Source organism: Dendropsophus ebraccatus, chromosome 13 (genome assembly GCF_027789765.1).
Source record: "Dendropsophus ebraccatus isolate aDenEbr1 chromosome 13, aDenEbr1.pat, whole genome shotgun sequence".
Classification (NCBI taxonomy): Eukaryota; Metazoa; Chordata; class Amphibia; order Anura; family Hylidae; genus Dendropsophus; species Dendropsophus ebraccatus.
In genome coordinates, this window is record NC_091466.1 from 56015352 (window position 1) to 56035811 (window position 20460).

The 20460-nt window shown below is 48.0% G+C and overlaps 1 protein-coding gene across 1 annotated transcript in view; it reads left to right on the forward strand.

Annotated features, from left to right (window-relative positions):
• LOC138770582 (uncharacterized) overlaps positions 1–18481 on the forward strand; it is a 52697-nt gene extending 34216 nt beyond the window's left edge. Inside the window, exons 3-4 of the mRNA XM_069949686.1 lie at positions 18189–18288; positions 18380–18481. Coding sequence (XP_069805787.1) covers positions 18189–18288; positions 18380–18481 — 202 coding nt within the window. The remainder of the gene's footprint in view (positions 1–18188; positions 18289–18379) is intronic.
• The last annotated feature ends 1979 nt before the right edge of the window (positions 18482–20460 follow it).

Here is a 20460-nt window from a genome sequence, read left to right on the forward strand (position 1 = left end):
GAAATTGATCTACACATTTTGTGTGTTTTTTTTATTTTAACCCCTTGTGAAAATGACAAATTCAAGGCTAGACCAACATTTCCACATTTGTGCCCGTTACCACTTGACTCTATATGCTCACTACACCCCTTGTTACATTCCCTGAGGAATGTAGTTTCCATAATGGGGTCACTTGTGGAGAGTTTCAACTGTCTTGGCAACACAGGGTCCTTTTAAATACAACATGAATGAATGAAATGCCCTTGAAAATCCATTCCAGCCAAATCCAGCCTCCAAAAGCCAAATGGGGCTCCTTACCTTTGGAGGCTCGTCTTGCAGCCGCATGGCGCCATATGTCCACATGTGGGGTATTTCCGTACTCGGGGGAAATTGCTCTACACATTGTGTTTTTTATTTTATCTTTTAACACCTTGTGAAAAATGAAAAAATCAAGACTAAATCAATGATTTAGTGTAAAAATGTAAACATTTTCACACTAAATGTTGGTCTAGCTTTGATTTTTTTCATTACCACAAGGGGTTAAAAGAGAATACAAATGCAAAACGTGTAGGGTAATTACCCATGGGTAATGTCCACATGTGAATATATTGTGCCATATAAGCACAGGGCAAGCCACCAAAGGGACAGAGCGCCATTTAGAGGCTGGAATGGAGGATGGAGGCCAATGTCGCAATTACAAAGCTCCTGTACTGCCAGGACACTGGGAACCCCCCACAAGTGACCCCATTCTGGAAACTACACCCCTCAAGGAATCTAACAAGGGGTGCAGTGAGCATATGGACCCCACTAGTGACGGGCACATTTGTAGAACATGTGCTGTGAAAGAGAAAAATACATTTTTTTTTTCCTTTTCAAGGCACAAATGTGTCCGTCACAAGGGGGCCATATCCCGGCTGCACCCCTTGTTAGATTCCTTATGGGTGTAGTTTCCAGAATGGGGTCACTTGTGGGGGGTTTCTACTCTCCTGGCAGCACAAGGACTTTGTAATTGCATCATGGCAAGCCTCTAATGGGAATGGCGGCCATGTCTATTTAATTGGGGAAAAGGGACAATTATTAATTTATTTGGGGGTATTAGGCCAATTATTAGTTTATAAGGCTGAAAATGACAGGTGTCCATCAAAATTAACCTATGTTGATCCAGAGGAAGGCAAAAAACCCTCCTTCCCGACTCCATAATGGATATCGAATTAATCCCTGGATCAACATGACCCCTGAAATAGGAATAAGGGAAAGAATTTAGAAAATGTAGAACTCCAATGACATGTGGTACGCCTTGAAGTGATCCTGTATGCAGAGGCCGGGGGGATCAGGACAGGTGTCACACTGGAAAATGGCGTCCTTCCTGAGCCCCTGTTACGCCACACTCTGCGCTTCTTCTGGGGTCTCCCGTTCTCCAGTGTGGGGGACGTCACCTGGAAAATGTTGCCCATGGCTGCTAAATATTAGGGCTTTATTACTGCTTCTGATGTTTTTGGATTGCACCAAAAGCTACAGTAGCTCGGGCAGTGAGGGAGCGGAAGAGGGGGTGCTGGTATAAAAGTTATCCCCGTACAGGTGGTAACCTTTATCCAGTAGTGAGAAGATCAGTTCCCAAACGATCTTCCCACTAACCCGGAGGATGGGGGGGCATCTGGGGGCTGGATTCGCGTGTCCCTTCCTTCATACACTCGGGAGGGTACGTGCACATTGCGGAATGGAGAAGGATAACCCTTTGTGCATTCCGCAGCTGGCACCCACCGGCGGACTCATGCAGGCGCGCGTCTCCGCTCGTGTCACACTCCATTCTATGCACGGGCGGATTCTGCCCTCTGTCCAAAGAATGAACGTGTTCATTCTTTGGACGGAGGACGGAATCCGCCCATGCATAACATGGAGTCTATGACACGGACGGAGACGTGCGCGCCCGCATCAGTACGCCGGAGGGTGCCAGCTGTGGAATGCACAAAGGGTTATCCTTCTCCATTCCGCAGTGTGCACGTACCCTAAATCTGTAAGTGTACCCTAAGGTACTCTCACAGAGTTTGTAGAATTTCACGCCATACCGTGATCTCATTTTTTTATTAGATTTTTTATGAGGTGGTATGAATAAAAAACACAATTTAGCCGCGGTTTTTCACCATTTTTTTGTACGCCGTTTACTATACGTTACATATGACATGTTATCGTTATTCGTCAGGGAGGTACGATTACAGTGATATCCATGTTATATAGCTTTTGTTATAGTTTATGACATTTATGCTTTAAAAAAACTGTTTGTGTCTTGCATATTGTAAAAACAATTTTTACAATTTTTAATGAATTATTAAAAGTTAAGTATTAGTTAGTCCTAAGTGGTCCCCATACGCCGGTGATTTTTCTATATTGTAAAAACAGCAATATTTTTATTTTTTCGCCAATGGAGCTATGTGACGGCTTTTTTTTGCAGCATAAGCTGACGTTTTTAGTGGTGCACCTTTTGAGTACATGTGATGTTTTGCTTTTATCTATATATTTTATGGGGTGGGATTAACAAAATATTTGTCATTTTAATTTGTTTTTTATTAATTTTTTTATGGCGTTAATCGGGCGGGATAATTAATGTAACAGGTTAATAGACGGGGTCATTACGGACACGGCAATACCAAATATATGTATCTCATTTATAGGGGATCATTTATAAAGGGGGATGGGGAATGTGTATAAGTAATTATATATTTATTCATTTAATTTATTTATTCATGTATTTATTTTTGTATTTATTTGTGTATTTGTGTATTTGTGTGTGTGTGTGTACTTTCACTTTTTCAGGTACCTCTATAATACATTACAGCACATGATCCCGGAACGTCATTCTGCGGCAAGGGGTTAATACATATACAATCATCACGGTGTACAAATCATATAACTGCGGTGCAAAGTATAATAGAGTATATACATCAGCTGGAACTCATTCCTGCAAACCACCTCTGCGTGTAGTCAGCGTCTGGGATTGGCGCTACATCCATATACAGCCATACATCACTTCTAGCACCAGATTTTCATCTTATCGGGCGCCATGACAGATAAGGGAAAATGCCCTATCTGTTTCAGTGTCCATTCACACATACAGTTGATGGTTCGATTTCAGGTGAGTATAATGTTATCTGTGGCACCATAAGAATAAAGTAATCTACCGTACCGTACTAAGGGACGGCCTTAGGGTAAATGGCTCCCTGTGCAAACCCTTTTTTTCGGCGCCCCCCCCTTTAAGTTAACATAAAGCTCCTTCAGCCTCCCATGCCTCCAGACAACACCCATCACCCGACCCCCCCCCCCTCCCCAGCCATACACACAACTTCTCCCACAGTCACTCACACGACTACTACCCCAGCTTCCCCCACAACTACCACCCCCAGCCCCCCGAACAACTACCACCCCCAGCCCCTCAACACACAACTACCACCCCCAGCCCCCCACACACAACTATCACTCCAGCCCTCCCCCACACAACTATCACTCCAGCCCTCCCCCACAAAACTACCACCCTCAGCCCTCCCCCACAGCTTCTAACCCCCAGCCCCCCCACACACAACTATCACCCCAGCCCTCCCCCACACAACTATCACCCTCTGCCCTCCCCCACACAACTATCACCCTCTGCCCTCCCCCACACAACTATCACCCTCAGCCCTCCCCCACACAACTATCACTCTAGCCCTCCCACACACAACTATCACCCCAGCCCTCCCCCACAGCTTCTAACCCCCAGCCCTCCCCCACAACTATCAACCCAGCCCCCCCCCCACACAACTATCACCCCAGCCCTCCCCCACACAACTATCACCCCAGCCCTCCCCCACAGCTTCTAACCCCCAGCCCCCCACACACAACTATCACCCCAACCCTCCCCCACAACTATCAACCCAGCCCTCCCCCACACAACTATCACCCCAGCCCTCCCCCACACAACTATCACCCCAGCCCTCCCCCACACAACTATCACTCCAGCCCTCCCCCACACAACTACGACCCTCAGCCCCTCCACACACAACTATCACTCCAGCCCTCCCCCACACAACTATCACCCCAGCCCCTCCCCTACACAACTACGACCCTCAGCCCTCCCCCACACAACTATCACCCCAGGTCTCCCCCACACAACTATCACTCCAGCCCTCCCCCACACAACTATCACCCCCAGCCCCTCCACACACAACTATCACTCCAGCCCTCCCCCACAGCTTCTAACCCCCAGCCCCCCACACACAACTATCACCCCAGCCCTCCCCCACAACTATTACCCCAGCCCTCCCCCACACAACTATCCCTCCAGCCCTCCCCCACACAACTATCACTCCAGCCCTCCCCCACACAACTATCACTCCAGCCCTCCCCCACACAACTATCACCCCCAGCCCCTCCCCCACACAACTACGACCCTCAGCCCTCCCCCACACAACTATCACCCCAGGTCTCCCCCACACAACTATCACTCCAGCCCTCCCCCACACAACTATCACCCCCAGCCCCTCCACACACAACTATCACTCCAGCCCTCCCCCACAGCTTCTAACCCCCAGCCCCCCACACACAACTATCACCCCAGCCCTCCCCCACAACTATTACCCCAGCCCTCCCCCACACAACTATCACCCCAGCCCTCCCCCACACAACTATCACTCCAGCCCTCCCCCACACAACTATCACTCCAGCCCTCCCCCACACAACTATCACCCCCAGCCCCTCCCCCACACAACTACGACCCACAGCCCTCCCCCACACAACTATCACCCCAGGTCTCCCCCACACAACTATCACTCCAGCCCTCCCCCACACAACTATCACCCCCAGCCCCTCCACACACAACTATCACTCCAGCCCTCCCCCACAGCTTCTAACCCCCAGCCCCCCACACACAACTATCACCCCAGCCCTCCCCCACAACTATTACCCCAGCCCTCCCCCACACAACTATCCCTCCAGCCCTCCCCCACACAACTATCACTCCAGCCCTCCCCCACACAACTATCACCCCCAGCCCCTCCCCCACACAACTACGACCCTCAGCCCTCCCCCACACAACTATCACCCCAGCCCTCCCCCACACAACTATCACCCCAACCCTCCCCCACACAATTATCTCCCCCAGCCCTCCCCCCTCACAACTATCACCCCAGCCCCCCCCCCAGCTTCTTACCCCCAGCCCCCCCCACACACACACACAATTATCCCCCCAGCCCCCCCCAACCATCATCCCCAGCCCCCCCCCAACCATCATCCCCAGCCCCCCCCCCACAATTATCCCCCCCCACACACACAATTATCACCCCAGCCCCCCCGCCCACACACAATTATCACCCCCAGCCCCCCCCCCCCCCCCCCCACAACATTCGCCCCCAGCCCCCCCACACACACAACTATCACCCCCAGCCTTCCCCCCACACAACCATCACCCCCGCCGAGAGTTCTCTTACCTGAGGGTTGGCATGGCATGACGTCACCCACACCGCACGTCCCCTTACTGATTGGCTGGACGTGCGGTCAAGGTGACGTCATGCTCTGGCGCCGCGCAGGGCAGGAGAGGAGCTGAACGCTGCAGGAGGAGGGCGGCCAGGGGCGCTCCGGCAGAGAACTGCACTGCACATCTAACTACAAACAGAAGTTAGATGTGCTTAGGGTCGGACTGAGACTGAGATTCAGCCCTGGCATTTATAACTATACAGGTCCACTTGCTGGCTTGCTCAAAAGGTTGCAAATGCATGTTCTGCTCATCTGGGAAAAGGGGGGGGGGGGTCAGGCTGCTCAATTCATTCATTTTACTGTGTTTCTATGCTGTGGTTGGGAAAAAACAATCCATGCATAGTGCACTTTTCTTCTACCTACTGTTTCCCTACATATATACTATACCCTTACTGCATAATGCATATACAAGAATCACACCATCATATGCACACTGAGACACACTGCATATACACATACATGTCAATATGTATCACCAGAAATAGCAGTCCTCATATGCTCGGATCTGCATCTGGCTGATGTGCTCCTTTTTGTAATAGAGAAGAAACATATACACATACACACACATACATATGCACACTGACACACAAACACACACTGCATATACACATCTATATGGACACAGACACACACTACATACACACAGATATACATACATATTCATACGGACATACAAATACATACATACGCACAGTTATATGTGCACACACACTGCATATAGACAGACATCCATATGCACACCAACATAGCCACATATTGGGTATACATACATACATACACATCCATATGCACACATACACTGCATACACACAGACATACATACATATCCATATGCACACATACACTGCATACACACAGACATACATACATATCCATATGCACACTGACAGGGCCGGTTTTAGACAAAATGTGGCCCTGGGCAAAGTTGAAGGTGGGGCCCCAAATGCTAAAACATTGTAGCAGCAATTTAAGGTCCCGATACTTTTTTGTCAGCGGTTGGCGCGCTGCTCGAGGTGGGGTGATCTTCTGTGACCTTAAATAAGACCCCTCTGTGCCCTATATAGTAGATAGGTCCCTCTGTGCCTCCATAGTACATATAGTCGGTATCCCTCTGTAGGTAATTCTTCTGGTAGTTACCTCCACCACCCAGTATGTAGTATCCACCAATATAGGAGACATCTCACTGTAGGTTTTACACCGGTTAGCTAGCCCCCTGATAGTTGCCCCCTCAGCAGATAGCAGCTCCCCTGATAGTTACCCTCCCCCCAGCACATAGCATCTCCCCTGTCCCCCCCCCCCCCAGCACATAGCATCTCCACTGATAGTTAAATGCCCCCCCCGCCCCCAGCACATAGCATCTCCTAGGGCTGGGGTGATGTGGGCAAAAAATAAAATCTCGTTTTTTCTTTTCTCGATTTTTTTTTATTTATTTTTGATGGGTGTAGTAGTATAGGCATAGTGGATAAGGGGTGTAGCAATAGTAGAAGCATATAAGATGAGGGGTGTAGTAGTAGATAAGGGGAGTAGCAGTTTTGGGAGTAGTAGTAGTATCAGGAGTGGAGGTAATAATAGCAATGGTAGTAGAGCAGTATTGGGGGTAGTAGTAGAGCAGTATTGGGGGTAGTAGTAGAGCAGTATTGGGGGTAGTAGTAGAGTAGTATTGGGAGTAATAGTAGTAGAGCAGTATTGGGGGTAGTAGTAGAGCAGTATTGGGGTAGTAGTAGAGCAGTATTAGGGGTAGTAGTAGAGTAGTATTGGGAGTAGTAGTAGTAGAGCAGTATTGGGGGTAGTAGTAGAGCAGTATTGGGGTAGTAGTAGAGCAGTATTAGGAGTAGTATTGGGGGTAGTAGTAGGGCAGTATGGGGGTAGTAGTATAGCAGTATTGGGGGTAGTAGTAGAGCAGTATTGGGGGTAGTAGTAGAGCAGTATTAGGAGTAGTATTGGGGGTAGTAGTAGGGCAGTATGGGGGTAGTAGTAGAGCAGTATTGGGGGTCGTAGTAGAGCAGTATTAGGAGTAGTATTGGGGGTAGTAGTAGAGCAGTATTGGGGGTAGTAGTAGAGCAGTATTAGGAGTAGTAGTAGGGCAGTATTGGGAGTAGTAGTAGAGCAGTATTAGGAGTAGTAGTAGAGCAGTATTGGGAGTAGTAGTAGAGCAGTATTAGGAGTAGTATTGGGGTAGTAGTAGGGCAGTATTTGTGGTAGTAGTAGAGCAGTATTGGGAGTAGTATTGGGGGTAGTAGTAGGGCAGTATTGGGGGTAGTAGAGCAGTATTTGGAGTAGTATTGGGGGTAATAGTAGGGCACTATTGGGGGTAGTAGTAGAGCAGTATTAGGAGTAGTATTGATGGTGGTAGTAGTAGGGCACTATTGGGGGTAGTAGTAGGGCAGTATTAGGAGTAGTATTGAGGGTAGTAGTAGAGCATTATTGGGGTAGTAGTAGAGCAGTATTGGGGTAGTAGTAGAGCAGTATTAGGAGTAGTATTGGGGGTAATAGTAGGGCACTATTGGGGGTAGTAGTAGGGCAGTATTAGGAGTAGTATTGGGGTAATAGTAGGGCACTATTGGGGGTAGTAGTAGAGCAATATTAGGAGTAGTATTGGGGGTAGTAGTAGGGCACTACTGGGGGTAGTAGTAGGGCAGTATTAGGAGTAGAATTGGGGTAGTAGTAAGGCACTATTGGGGGTAGTAGTAGAGCAGTATTAGGAGTAGGATTGATGGTGGTAGTAGTAGGGCACTATTGGGGGTAGTAGTAGAGCAGTATTAGGAGTAGTATTGATGGTGGTAGTAGTAGGGCACTATTGGGGGTAGTAGTAGAGCAGTATTAGGAGTAGTATTGATGGTGGTAGTAGTAGGGCACTATTGGGGGTAGTAGTAGGGCAGTATTAGGAGTAGTATTGGGGGTAGTAGTAGGGCACTATTGGGGGTAATAGTAGAGCAGTATTAGGAGTAGTATTCGGAGTAGTAGAGCAGTATTAGGAGTAGTATTGGGGGTAATAGTAGGGCACTATTGGGGGTAGTAGTAGGGCAGTATTAGGAGTAGTATTGGGGGTAATAGTAGGGCACTATTGGGGGTAATAGTAGAGCAGTATTAGGAGTAGTATTGGGGGTAATAGTAGAGCAGTATTAGGAGTAGTATTGGGGGTAGTAGTAGAGCAGAGGAGAGATATGGGGGTACTTTATCATACAGGATACTGTGTGATTCAGCACCCACCTCCATCATGTACTGCTCAGGGCCTGGTGCCCATAGATACAGAGGGAGGAGGGCCCTGAACAGTATATGGTGGAAGGGGGGACTGCATCATACAACATCCCCTGCCCCCTTCCTGTATACTGTTCGCTAGGCTAGTATATGGGGAGGGGGGTTACTGTTTTATAAAGACACCCGAGGCTCCGCCCACCCGCGGCCGTAAGCACCGCCCCCTGGCCGCAAGTCCCGCCCCCAGTCTCCGTGACCCTCTAACCCCCCCCCCCCCCCGCGCCTCCCCAACCCCCCCCCCCCCCCTCCCCCCTCCCTCTATTTCTTTACCTGGGCTTGCCGTTCCTCCTCTTCTGTAGGGCACAGGCAGCTCTGCAGGAGGGGCGCTCCGTCCTCACAGCTCAGCTCCTTCGTTCATTAGTGGAGCAGGGGAGCTGCTTGTGCTGCTCTGCTTCCTGCTCCACTAATGAAGGAAGGAGCTAGGGGGCCCCTGGGGGATGGGGGCCCTGGGCAAGTGCCTACTTTGCCCCCCCCTAACGCCGGCCCTGCACACTGACACACAAACACACACTGCATATACACATCTATATGGACACAGACACAGTACATATACACAGATATACATACATATTCATACGGACATACAAATACATACATACGCACAGTTATATGTGCACACACACTGCATATAGACAGACATCCATATGCACACCAACATAGCCACATATTGGGTATACATAAATACATACAAATTTATATGCAAACATACACAAATACATACAAATTTATATGCAAACATACATTGCATACACACAGACATACATACATATCCATATGCACACACTGCACATACAAATACATACATATCCATATGCACACATACACACACTGCACATACAAATACATACCAAATCCAACCTCCAAAATCCAAATGGCGCTCTTTCCCTTTGGAGGCTTGCCCTGCACCCACGGACTCGGGGGAAATTGCTCTACACATATTGTGTGTTTTTTTCTCTTTTAACCCCTTGTGAAAATGATAAATTCAAGACTAAACCAACATTATAGTGTAAAAAATGTAATATTTCATTTTCACGCCACATTGTTCCACATTTGTGCCCGTCACCAGTGGGGTCGATATGCTCACTACACCCCTTGTTACTTTCCCTGAGGGGTGTAGTTTCCATAATGGGGTCACTTGTGGGGGGTTTCAACTGTCTTGGCAACACAGGGGCCTTTTAAATGCAACATGGCCCCTCGAAATCCATTCCAGTCAAATCCAGCCTCAAAAAGCCAAATGGCGCTCCTACCTTTTGGAGGCTTACCCTGCACCCGCATGGCGCTTTATGTCCACATGTGGGGTATTTCCGTACTCAGGGGAAATTGCTCTACACATTTTGTGTTTGTTTTTCTTTTATCTTTTAGCCCCTTGTGAAAATGAAAAAATCATGACAAGATCAATGATTTAGAGCAGTGATTTTCAACCTTTTTTGAGCCGCGGCACACTTTTTATACTTAAAAAATCCCGGGGCACACCACCAACCAAAATGGCACAAAATGACACTAAAACAGTACATTTTATACATATAGTTCACGGAGTTCACTCTTGGGGGTTTTAAATCAGCTTCTTATCACCACAAGAGCTGCTTTTTAAGCCCTCAAGAGTGACATATGCCGGGCAGAGATCCTTTCAATAAATTATTCATTTTAAAAAAAGTGAAATAAAAAAGGATAACCCCCTCATATATACAATCCCATGTAACCTCATACATACAGTGCCATGTATTCCCATATATATATATATATATATATATATATATATATATAACAGTCCCATGAAAACTCATACATACAGTCCCACGTATATGAGCACATAATTATCAGCACCATATACTGTGGTGATGTGCACTGTATAGCCACAGTATATGGTGCTGATAATTATGTGGCTCATATAACTGCAGTATAAAGGGGTACAATGAGAAGTACTATGGCCATGAGGCCAGAGTACAAGTGCCCCCTGCTTTGCCCTCATACAGTAATAATGCCCCCTGCAGTATGCCCCATATAATAATAATGCCCCCTGCAGTATGCCCCCATATAATAATAATAATGCCCCCTGCAGTATGCCCCATATAATAATAATGCCCCCTGCAGTATGCCCCCATATAATAATAATGCCCCCTGCAGTATGCCCCCATATATTAATAATGCCCTCTGCAGTATGCCCCCATATAATAATAATGCCCCCTGCAGTATGCCCCCATATATTAATAATGCCCTCTGCAGTATGCCCCCATATATTAATAATGCCCTCTGCAGTATGCCCCCATATATTAATGCCCCCTGCAGTATGCCCCATATAATGCCCCCTGCAGTATGCCCCCATATAATGCCCCCTGCAGTATGCCCCCATATATTAATGCCCCCTGCAGTATGCCCCATATAATGCCCCCTGCAGTATGCCCCCATATAATGCCCCCTGCAGTATGCCCCCATATATTAATGCCCCCTGCAGTATGCCCCCATATAATGCCCCCTGCAGTATGCCCCCATATAATGCCCCCTGCAGTATGCCCCCATATATTAATGCCCCCTGCAGTATGCCCCCATATATTAATGCCCCCTGCAGTATGCCCCCATATAATGCCCCCTGCAGTATGCCCCCATATATTAATGCCCCCTGCAGTATGCCCCCATATATTAATGCCCCCTGCAGTATGCCCCCATATATTAATGCCCCCTGCAGTATGCCCCCATATATTAATGCCCCCTGCAGTATGCCCCCATATAATGCCCCCTGCAGTATGCCCCCATATAATGCCCCCTGCAGTATGCCCCCATATATTAATGCCCCCTGCAGTATGCCCCCATATATTAATGTCCCCTGCAGTATGCCCCCATATAATGCCCCTTGCAGTATGCCCCCATATAATGCCCCCTGCAGTATGAGAATATGCACCAATAGTTTTAAAAAAAACAAAACAACAAACCATCATACTCACCTAATCGGCGCTGTGTGTTCTCCCTCCTCTTCAGGCTCCGTCCTGTGAGCCGCGGCGACTGAACCTCCGGCAGGCGTGATGACGTCACATCATCACGCCTGCCGGAGAGGTCACGTCCCGGCCTCCCATAGGCTGCTGGCATGAAGTGCCGCGGCCTATGGGAGTCAATGTCAGAGCAGGACGCTGACAGGTCCTGCTCTGACATTGTGCGCGATTGAATGTTTCGCCCGCTCACTGTGTGAGCGGGCGGAACATCAATCCATCGGCATATCCCTAGAAGCTGCGCGGCCGCAGCTTCTAGGGATATTAAAGGGACAGTTTCTAATTTCCGACCGGGATCCCGCGGCACAGCTGGCGGGTTCTCACGGCACACCAGTGTGCCGCGGCACCCCGGTTGGGAAACGCTGATTTAGAGTAAAAAAATTTTAAAAATTACACTAAATGTTGGTCTAGCCTTGATTTTTTTCCATTTCCACAAGGGGTTAAAAAAGAAAATAAACGCAAAACGTGTAGGGTATTTTCCCCTGAGTACGAAAATACCCCACATGTGGGCATAATGTGCCATATGGGCACAGGGCAAGCCACCAAAGGGACAGAGCGCCATTTAGAGTCTGGAATAGAGGATGGAGGCCATGTCGCAATTACAAAGCTCCTGTGCTGCCAGGACAGTAGAAACCCCCCCACAAGTGACCCCATTCTGGAAATTACACCCCATAAGGAATCTAACGAGGGGTACAGTGAGCATATGGACCCCACTGGTGACGGGCACATGTGTAGAACATGTGCCGTGAAAATAAAAAATACCATTTTTTTCATTTTCACGTCTCAAATGTGGCAGTCACCAAGGGGCCATATACCCGCTGCCCCCCTTCTTAGATTCCTCATGGGGTGTAGTTTCCAGAATGGGGTCACTTGTGGGGGGTTTCTACTGCCCTGGCATCACAGAGGGTTTATAATTGCATCATGGCATCCTCTAATGGGAATGGCGGCCATACCTACTTAGCTGGGGAAATGGGACAATTCTAATTTATTTGGGGGTATTAGGCCAATTATTAGTTTATAAGGTTGAAAATGACAGGTGTCCATCAAATTCAACCTGTGTTGATCCAGAGGAAGGCAAAAAACCCTCGTAAGGCAGACGACAGTAGCCTCATCAGTGGGAAAAAATTTGTTCCCGACTCCATAATGGCAATCAGAATAATCCCCGGATCAACGTGACCCCTGAAATAGGAATAAGGGAAGGAATTTAGATAATGTAGAACTCCAATGATGTGTGGTGCGCCTTGAAGCGATCCAGTATGCAGAGGCCGGGGTGATCAGGACAGGTATCACACTGGAAAATGGTGTCCTTCCTGATCCCCCTGTTACGCCACACTCTGCACTTCTTCTGGGGTCTCCTGTGTGTGGGACGTCACCTGGAAAATGTTGCCCTGGTGCGATACGGGGTCCCTCATATCCAGAAGCGCTGAGTCTGCTCCATGACTGCTAAATATTAGGGCTGGTATTACTGCTTCTGATATTTTCGGATCGTGCCGCAAGCTCCAGTAGCTCGGGCAGCGAGGGATCGGAAGAGGGGGTGCTGGTATAAATGTTATCCCCGTACAGGTGGTGACCTTTACCCAGCAGTGGGAAGATCAGTTCCCGAATGATCTCCCCACTAACTCCGAGGATGGGGGGGTATTGTGGGGGCATCTGGGGGCTGGATTTGGGTGTCCCTTCCTTCATACACTCTAAGGGTATGTGCACACTGCGGGATGGTGAAGGATAACCCTTTGTGCATTCCGCAGCTGGCACCCACCAGTGGACTGATGCGGGCGCGCGTCCCCTCTCGTGTCACACTCCATTCTATGCACGGGCGGATTCCGCTCTCCGTCCAACTTATTCATTCTTTGGACGGACGATGGAATCCTCCCGTGCATAACATGGAGTCTATGACACGGGAGGAGACACACGCCTGCATCAGTCCGCCGGCGGGTGCCAGCTGCGGAATGCACAAAGGGTTATCCTTCTCCATTCCGCAGTGTGCACGTATCCTATATCTGTAAGTGTACCCTGAGGTACTCTCACAGAGTTTGTAGAATTTCACACCATACCGTCATCTCTTATTGGGACGCCACTGGCGAGAAAGACGTGTCTGGGAGGCAGCGTACGCTACGCTACCCCCAGATACGTCATTGGAGGATGAGGATGAATGGAGGAACGAAGGATCCCCCCATTCATCCTCACTGGCTGTTTCGGTGTCGGAGGCAATAATAGCGTATGCGTCCGATACCGAAAACACACCGGGGGCCACTTTTATATAGGCATTGGTATATGGGGTATGTAGTGGTGTAGTGTCAAACTTTATTCAATGTAGTGTAGTGTGGTGTAATGTAGTGTTTTTACGTGTTCTTTTTTACAGTAAGTAAAAAAAAAAAAAAACCTACGCCAAAAATAATGTGGTGCTGATAAGTGCCGCACTTATGTGCGGCACTTATCAGCAGACCGTGGCAGTAGGATATAGAAAAAAAACACCCTACGCCAAAAAGGAGTTGCTGATTAGCAGCGCACTTTCGTGCGATGCGGATCAACACTCAGCGGCGATAGGACGTGGACGCCGCAAACCTGGAAGATGCCGATCAGGACCCCGGGACAGGTGAGTAATGTACAAATACCTGCTCTGGACCCCTCTGCTACCTAGCTGAGGGGTCCGAAGCAGGTATTTTTAACTTTTGCTGACTTTGATCGCCGTGAATGGCGATCGGGCCGGTGGCACCGTGACCACCATTACTTTTTGCAGTAATGGCGGTCGGTGGCGTCCTCGCACAGCACCGACCGCCATTTTTTTCCGGGTCACCGATGGCCCGGAAAGGTTCCGATCGCCGCTATTGGCTGATCCGAACTGATAAGCCAATAGCAGCGATCGTTGGCATGAGGGGGGGGGGGGGGTTGACAACCCCCCATGCCGACAGTGAGAGATGGCCTGCAGTGTATTTCTGCAGGCCATCTCGCCCTCTTAAAGGACCCGCGTATCGGTACATCATGGGTCCTTAAGTGACAGTGATCCATGACGTACCGGTACGTCATGGGTCCTTGAGAGGTTAAACCTGGCTGGTTATGGCAATAGGGGGAACCCTCTACTTTTATTTAAAAAAAGAAAGAATTTTAAAAAATGTTTAGCATTCCCCATCACCAGTCAGGTCTAAAAAGCAAGCAGCAGCAGCTTCCACTACTAAGCCTAAAAAAAACTAAAAATAAAACACAACACAATAGAGAAAAGTCTTTTAGTAAAGAAAGAACACCCCCACACCCCTCTTTGAACATTTTATTTATAAAAAAACAAACAAAAAAAAAAACAATGCTGGTCATCGATGTAGTCCAACAAATCCGACGCAATTGTCTGGATCCCGATATCTGGAAAACGATATCTGGCAGATGCTGCTTACAGAATGGCACACAAGGGGTTAATTATGGATGCATGGCATCCACACTTAACCCTTTGTGTGTAAGACTGAACAATGTGGCCCCCAGGGGGTTAAGTAAGGATGCATGCCATCCTCACTTAACCCCATGGGGTCACATTGATGTCACAGTGTGCCCATTGCAGCACGGAAGGGGGTTAACTGCCCCCCTTCCTTGCTGGGATTGGCTCAGTGCTGGGAGGAGAAGATGGGCCCTATTGATACTCACCCCAATGTCTCCTGTTCAGCAGAGCCAGGTACACTGAGCTACAAGTGTGTCAGGCTCTGCCCCTTTAAAGTCAGGACATTTCTGCAACCGCTGACTGGCTGAGATGACGATGCTACCGCATTTATTCAGCCAATCAGCGACTGAAGCAGTGCTCAGCCCCTGATGAATAGGAGATGGGGAGAAGACCCATACCCTGCCCCCCCCCCCCCCCACCAGTATCATCAGTATCTAAAATACAAATATCATGCAGATAAAACCAGTGTTCACCCAGTCCTGTCCGAGCTCCCAGTGCTGTTAGGATGTGCAGCACTGGGGATGGGAGATGGTTCTGCACAGGCTCTGGGCTCTAGTAACAAGTTGTAGCAACAAAAGATTCATAAATAAACAAAAAAACAAGTCTAATGTCTCCCAACCCTGCAAGCCTTCTCTGTGTCCTACACTGTCTGTATCAGAGAGCAGAATATGTAGCAATAAAATGTATCATGTATCATGTTTGTGGGACTGGAGAGACATTGCTACTATACATGATACATCTATTGCTACATATTTTGGGAGACATTTGGGAGACAGGGTTGGGAGACATTAGGTTGGTTTGTTTATTCATGAATCTTATGTTGCTACAACTTGTTACTAGAGCCCAGAGCCTGTGCAGAACCATCTCCCATCCCCAGTGCTGCACATCCTAACAGCACTGGGAGCTCGGACAGGACTGGGTGAACACTGGTTTTATCTGTTGCAGTTCTCATTTAGACCTCTACATGGTATTTGTATTTTATACTGATGATTTAATTACATTTTCCACAAGGGCCCTGTGGATTTATTTTATTTTATTGTATTTTTTTATACATTAGTTTTTATCATGTGTGATTAAACTATAGGAGCCTGTTCATGGTGTCTTTAGGACTGTGTTTTTTCTGGTTATTATAGTTTTCCCCTCTATTCATTTTTAGGGTGTGCAGTTTACCTTGTTACCTCGACACCAGTAAATGTTAGGCATTAGTGAGCTACACTTTTTCCTGTAGCTGTAGTATTGTACATTGTGTAAGTATACAGAAGAGACAGCAGGTGGCGCTAGCTATAATATTGTACATGGTATAAGTATACAGAAGAGACAGCAGGTGGCGCTAGCTGTGATATTGTACACCGTGTAAGTATACAGAAGAGACAGCAGGTGGAGCTACCTAACTCTGTTCCTTTTATCACACAGGTTCCTATATTACACAGCAGGTGGAGCTAGCTGGCTGTATTCCTTACATCACACAGGTTCCTATATTACACAGCAGGTGGAGCTAGCTGGCTGTATTCCTTACATCACACAGGTTCCTATATTACACAGCAGGTGGAGCTAGCTGGCTGTATTCCTTACATCACACAGGTTCCTATATTACACAGCAGGTGGAGCTAGCTGGCTGTATTCCTTACATCACACAGGTTCCTATATTACACAGCAGGTGGAGCTAGCTGGCGGTATTCCTTACATCACACAGGTTCCTATATTACACAGCAGGTGGAGCTAGCTGGCTGTATTCCTTACATCACACAGGTTCCTATATTACACAGCAGGTGGAGCTAGCTGGCTGTATTCCTTACATCACACAGGTTCCTATATTACACAGCAGGTGGAGCTAGCTGGCTGTATTCCTTACATCACACAGGTTCCTATATTACACAGCAGGTGGAGCTAGCTGGCAGTATTCCTTACATCACACAGGTTCCTATATTACACAGCAGGTGGAGCTAGCTGGCGGTATTCCTTACATCACACAGGTTCCTATATTACACAGTAGCTGCTCCTCTTGCTGGGCCCAGTGGTGTGTCTGTCATCCCAGCTACCTGGGAGGCTGAGGCTGTCGGATCACTTGAGTCCAGGAGTTCTGTGCTTCCCTGTGCTATGCTATGCTGATCAGGTGTCTGCACTAAGCTCAGTACCAATATGGCGACTCTGGGGGAGCTCGGAGCTGCCAGGTTGTGTAAGGAGGGGTGACCAGGCCCAGGTCAGAAACACAGCAGGTCAAATCCCCCTGCTGGTCAGTAGTGGGACTGCACCTGTGAGTAGCCGGTGTAGAGCAGCCTGGACAATACAGGGGGACACAGACTTTATACTATTGTGTTTTATTACATGTTATCTGCCTAGTACCTAAGTCGTTATTAGGTATATCCAGGTGTATATAGCAGCAGGGAACGTGAACACAGAAATAAAAGGCAGTTTGAGGGAATTATATTGTGTACAAAGATAGGAGACATTTTCTATACTTCCCCATATTGCTTTTATACACAGCTGGAGCTACATGGAGACAAACATGTCTTACAGGAATTCCTTTATTATGCCCGTGATACTTATTTCCTATGCTCCATAGGACAGGAGCTGGCTCAGTGGGTAAAGAACCAGATCTGATATGGTGGAGCTGCAGGTTCAAACCCTGATGCTAATAGAAGCCTGGTGTGTATTATTCCCTTTGTTGGTTGTTATTTAGAGTCCTGACGCTTTTTAAAAATACATTTCCCTGATATACAAAGTTGTCCTCTTACTAGCTTGCCATACGTTATCTCCATACACCTCAGATTAAAGCTACTTTAGGTGATTTGCACCAGGTCTCCAGCATGAGACCCCGATCACATACCCCTGCCCAATATGGACCGCTCCTTTTAGTAGTCATGACATCAGATGTCGCCACATTGTGAATCCATTATAGAGAAACATTACTGACAGCTGCTTCTCATACATTGTATCACATGTGTCTGTGGCCTGGAGGGTTGGGTGTCCTGCCTGACCAAGTACAGGGTTCTTGGGTTCTAATCCTGGTTGTTGCCTTTCACAGATTAATCTTTCAGTAATTCTTTTAGTTTGACCATGACCCTCACTTATTTCCCTGAGGTCTCTGAGCAGGAGGTGGCTCAGGGGGTTGAGAACCTGGTAGTCCAAGATGTGGTGTTGTGGTCCAAGGTTCAATACCCAGTGCTGCTTTGGTGTTGGCCTCCCTGGTACAATACTGGCTTGGTGTGAGTGACCCAGGTTATTACCCAATGCTGGCTAGGTGTTGGGGAGCTGTGACTCCCAGAAACAACCCTCCCTGCTGGCTTGGCATAGAGACCTGGGTTCAGTGCCCAATGCTTCATGTGTTGGATTCTCAGGTTGACACTCTGTGCTGGCCTGGTGCTAGTGACCCAGACTCAATACCCAATGCTAGGCTGGTGTACCCTGCTGTGCTGCCTTCTTGCTAATAGCAGTGCCATGTCCCTGTATGTTAGGGACTCCATGTACTCTATATAAGAGAGCTGCCCCACTGGGCAGCTCTTTCTCATTTAAGAGAATCTACTAGTTTAAAAGAAAAACTTGTTCTAAGACTAAGAACAACACTCTCATTATTCTTCTCTATAAGAACCCAATAACCAAGGGAGATTAGAACCCAGATCTCCAGCATGAGAGGCAGATCACATACCCCTGAGCTATCACACTGCTCACAGGTAGATTGGTAATCTTAGTGATCATGACATTAGATGTGGCCACATAGTGAGATCAGTATAGAGGAACATTACTGCTTATAGGTGACTGATGTGTAAGATGTGGCTGTGGCCTGGAGGGTTAGGTATTGGGCCTAAGTGCAATGTTCTTGGGTTCTAGTACTGCTCTCCTCTTCATCTTTTATTTTGACCATAACCTTCACATCTTTCTCTTACCCATTTGACCTCTCTGGGCAGGAGCTGGCTCAGGGGGGTAAGAACACTAGCTGCTAATAGACTATACACTGTGGTTATGCTGACATTTACCATCTACAGAAATGATCCTCAAGTTCCAGACCTGAGGATGACTATGCTATGGGAGGAGATGAAAAGTATCTTTTATCTGTATCAAAAGAAGACAAGGAGATGTGGACTCCCTAACCATCCATCATAGGAGCCACCAGTCATGCAATCTTCTGTCCTCATCAGGTAGCTGTTCTGGTAACATCGAGCCCTTATAGAGGATTAATTGGCTAAACCACAAAAGGTGTCCATGCCGTAACCTGGGGTTTCTAGGTGTTGTTAGCAGTGGGCTACGTATAGGGGTACCAAGTAGGCACTGATCACAGTAGCCAGGACTGGTGATGCCCACCCCCTCATATACTAGCACGAGGTTTTCAAAAGGTAGAACCAGTGTGTGTGGGTGCGGAGCAAAAATGAGCAGAGTCCGGCACTTTACCAGGATAACATTTTACTTAAAATCTTCAGTGCAATACAATATAAGATGAAAAGTGCGCAAAAGATAATTACCAAAATGGACGTACAATAATGTCCTTTGTCCTGATGGACAACACAGAGTGCATGGTGCTTGTAGTGTTGGTAGCAAGTGTTACTTAGTTGTAGTAAGGTTCAGGGGTTGTCTTGGGGCCTTGCCTAGTAGTGCAAAACTCTACCAGGACAACTTGTAGTGTGTGACTTGTGGTGAAGAATCACGTACTCACGGTTAGGACGGAGAAGAAGACTGCCTCACGCTAGAAGAGCCCACAGAGTGTCCGGTCTGGTAGTTGGGGTTCGAGTAACAACAACCCCTCAAGGTTCAACAAGTAGGTTGAGCAGGAATCAATGGAGTTCATCGGCATGTGGGGAGGACACACTGCCCCACTGATGGTTTGATGATGTGGGGAGGACACACTGCCCCCCTGATGGTGTGATGATGTGGGGAGGACACACTGCCCCCCTGATGGTGTGATGATGTGGGGAGGACACACTGCCCCACTGATGGTGTGATGATGTGGGGAGGACACACTGCCCCCCTGATGGTGTGATGATGTGGGGAGGACACACTGCCCCACTGATGGGGTGATGATGTGGGGAGGACACACTGCCCCCCTGATGGGGTGATGATGTGGGGAGGACACACTGCCCCCTTGATGGTGTGATGATGTGGGGAGGACACACTGCCCCCTTGATGGTGTGATGATGTGGGGAGGATACACTGCCCCCTGATGGTGCGATGATGTAGGAGACATAAGGAAATTCGTACCCGTAGTAGGGATACATGGAACACTAACGGCTCAGTGATATGTACATCCTGCAGCCACATGTGTTATCTCTCATGGCTTCCAGCTGCCGGACTGATCCTCCCCACACACAAAGTTTTAACAGCACCATGTCT